The sequence below is a fragment of the Montipora foliosa genome, chromosome 10, assembly GCF_036669935.1.
Source record: "Montipora foliosa isolate CH-2021 chromosome 10, ASM3666993v2, whole genome shotgun sequence".
NCBI classification, from domain to species: domain Eukaryota; kingdom Metazoa; phylum Cnidaria; class Anthozoa; order Scleractinia; family Acroporidae; genus Montipora; species Montipora foliosa.
Genome location: NC_090878.1, coordinates 30,581,234 through 30,583,733, shown reverse-complemented (window position 1 = coordinate 30,583,733; position 2,500 = coordinate 30,581,234). Strand labels below are relative to the sequence as shown.

Here is a 2,500-nt window from a genome sequence, read left to right as displayed (position 1 = left end):
GTGTCTACAAGCAGATTCTGGGATTGTTAATTAAATGCCTATCATTCTGATTTTTTGTGTTGTTCCCGAACTTAACAGTAGCATAAAACTTAAATAAAATAGGAAAAAAGTCTTTTTGGCTCCGAGAAATCGCTGAATAAGTTGATCAACAGATTAATTACTTTCGCTGATAACAACCTCGTTCCCAGGGTCTCTCTTCTCTGCCTCCATTGTCCCTGGTAACGAGGTTGAGCTGGTCAAAGGATGTTGGCGAAATACAAAAGAATTTCCTTCTAGCCTTGTGTGACGTCGCATAGCGGCAATTTCTAGCCAGTAGCGAATAGTAATCGGATTATCAGAATCGAAACGACCGATTGATGGCGAATGGAAAAAAGAAAGCAGTATCATGCAACTTAAATAATTAGTAAAAAACAATCTTTTTGGCCTCGAGATATCGCTGACTTAAAGTCGTTTAACGAATGACTACTTTGGTTGATCAAAGGATGTAGGCAAAATACAAAACAGTTTGCTTCTCGCGTTGCGCGATGTCGCACAGTACAACTTCCCGCGGATCGATTCGAGCACCTGAGCAACGCATTAATCGAAATCCAAAGGTTTCATTGCGAATGGAAAACAAAAAACTCTTATCTCTTACCTTTAATCATGTTGGCCCCTTGTTTGAGAACTAAAAAGACAGAGATGAAAGCATGAGTTGTTTTGCTTTTCATGATAACTCTTGCGTGGCACGGGAGAATAAAGATCTCAAACTCGTAAAGCCAAAATTATTAGCAGAACTAGATAACTTGAAGGGAAACTAGTTGTTGGGAAACGGGGGAGTCAGTTTAGACAGGATTTGAACATACGACCTCCGAGCGCTGTCCAGAACTCTTGCGCAGCTTGCTCGTTTACTTGCTCCTCAGTAGACAATATTTCTTAGAAATTACACGACTCGAACTAAATTAGTTTTTTTTTATAATATTGCCTGAATTCGAATAGTTCATCATTTGCAACTGCGGGAAAGGAAACAACTTTCTTGTTTCAAGATTATCGCAGCTAATCAAAAAACTTTAGCAGTCCTGGGGTGCAGGGATGGCGCAGTGGTGAGAGCACTCGCCTTCAACCAATGTGTCCCGGACTCGGCGTCATATGTGGGTTGAGTTTGTTGGTTCTCTACTCTGCACCGAGAGGTTTTCTCCGGGTACTCCGGTTTCCCCTCTCCTCAAAAACCAACATTTAACTTGACTTACTTTCATTGTTAATTTCAGTTTACAGTGTCCCCAATTAGCGTCCTAGCGCTAGAACGACTAGACACTTAAATAAAGTTCCTTTCCTTTTTATATCCAGCTTTTTAAGTGCTGTGGCGGAATCGCTTGGTAATCAGTTCCCGTCCCGTTCAAGACAACGCAGTAAATTCTCAGGCATTCCTTACAACAACTGCTTATTTCATTGAGTGCTGTTATCTTTCGTCAAGGAAATCTATTCATAATTTCGCTAGCTCGATCTAGAATTTCTGATCAAAAACTAAGCGGTATTAAGACTTTGGAGCTACAAAAGCGTCTACAACTGTTGAAGTTTACTCACTTTCCATGGGTCCCATACTGCGGGCATAACCTTGGCAAACCAAGCCGATAATGAACGATGCGACGAAGAGGATCTTCATGTTGAATGCGAACTGACTCAGTAGAAAACCAAGCTGTGATGTTAACGCCTCAAGCTCTGAATTAAAACTGGCGAAGTTATGAGTTGGGCTAAGATTAAGTTGAGGCCGTTTCGCGTCTCTTTATTGTTGCTGTTCATTAGCAGAGATAATCTCCTATTTTTTACGCGACCATGCACTCATAAAGAGTAGCTCTCCTTTGGGTATACGGATCCTCTTGTTCAAAACAAGCTCTTTGTTTGACAGGCATTTCGCAGAATCTAATAACATCGCGCAACAGATATATCGAGAATTTTCAGGACGTTTAAATTAAGGTCAGTTACAAAGATTCCATTTAATCCGTCGCGGATTCTTTGACAAACGGTTAAAACTCGTCAAGTTTTACATAGCCTCACTCAAACAGCCAGGTATGCGGGAAAAGTTTGGTTCAAAAAAGTACGCATAATGCATATTAACCAATGCTGGAATTCTTGCAGAAAATCTTTTCCTTAAAAAACGTGTTTTATTTAATATAAATCTAACTCTCAGGCACAGATGAAACATCATCTTTCTCTTTTGGAATGAATCGAGAATGTAATTTTCCTTGAAAGAATTGGAAACAATCGATATTTACAGACAGCTTGGTTATAAGATCGGGCGAAAGTTACTCCCGTGGGAGTAACTCAAGAGATTAGCTCTTCAATAGCGGGTACTTTTGTTGTGATTTCAATTAGTGTTTTTTGTTTTCTATACTTACACACAGAAGACATTTTACACCACAAGCAGGCCAAGAACGGCAGAGAACTCAAAACTTATACCATCGCAGCTGACAAGTGAAGGGCGAATTGGCAACTTTCGCATGGCAAGAAATGAGGAACTGTACCC

The 2,500-nt window shown here is 40.3% G+C and overlaps 1 protein-coding gene across 1 annotated transcript in view; it reads right to left on the bottom strand.

Moving 5' to 3' along the window:
* Positions 1–1,639, bottom strand: part of LOC137972778 (uncharacterized) — a 4,527-nt gene extending 2,888 nt beyond the window's left edge. The window contains exons 1-2 of the mRNA XM_068819492.1: positions 1,561–1,639; positions 635–664 (exon numbers count right to left, since the gene is read on the bottom strand). Coding sequence (XP_068675593.1) covers positions 635–664; positions 1,561–1,639 — 109 coding nt within the window. The remainder of the gene's footprint in view (positions 1–634; positions 665–1,560) is intronic.
* Between the last annotated feature and the right edge of the window lie 861 nt (positions 1,640–2,500).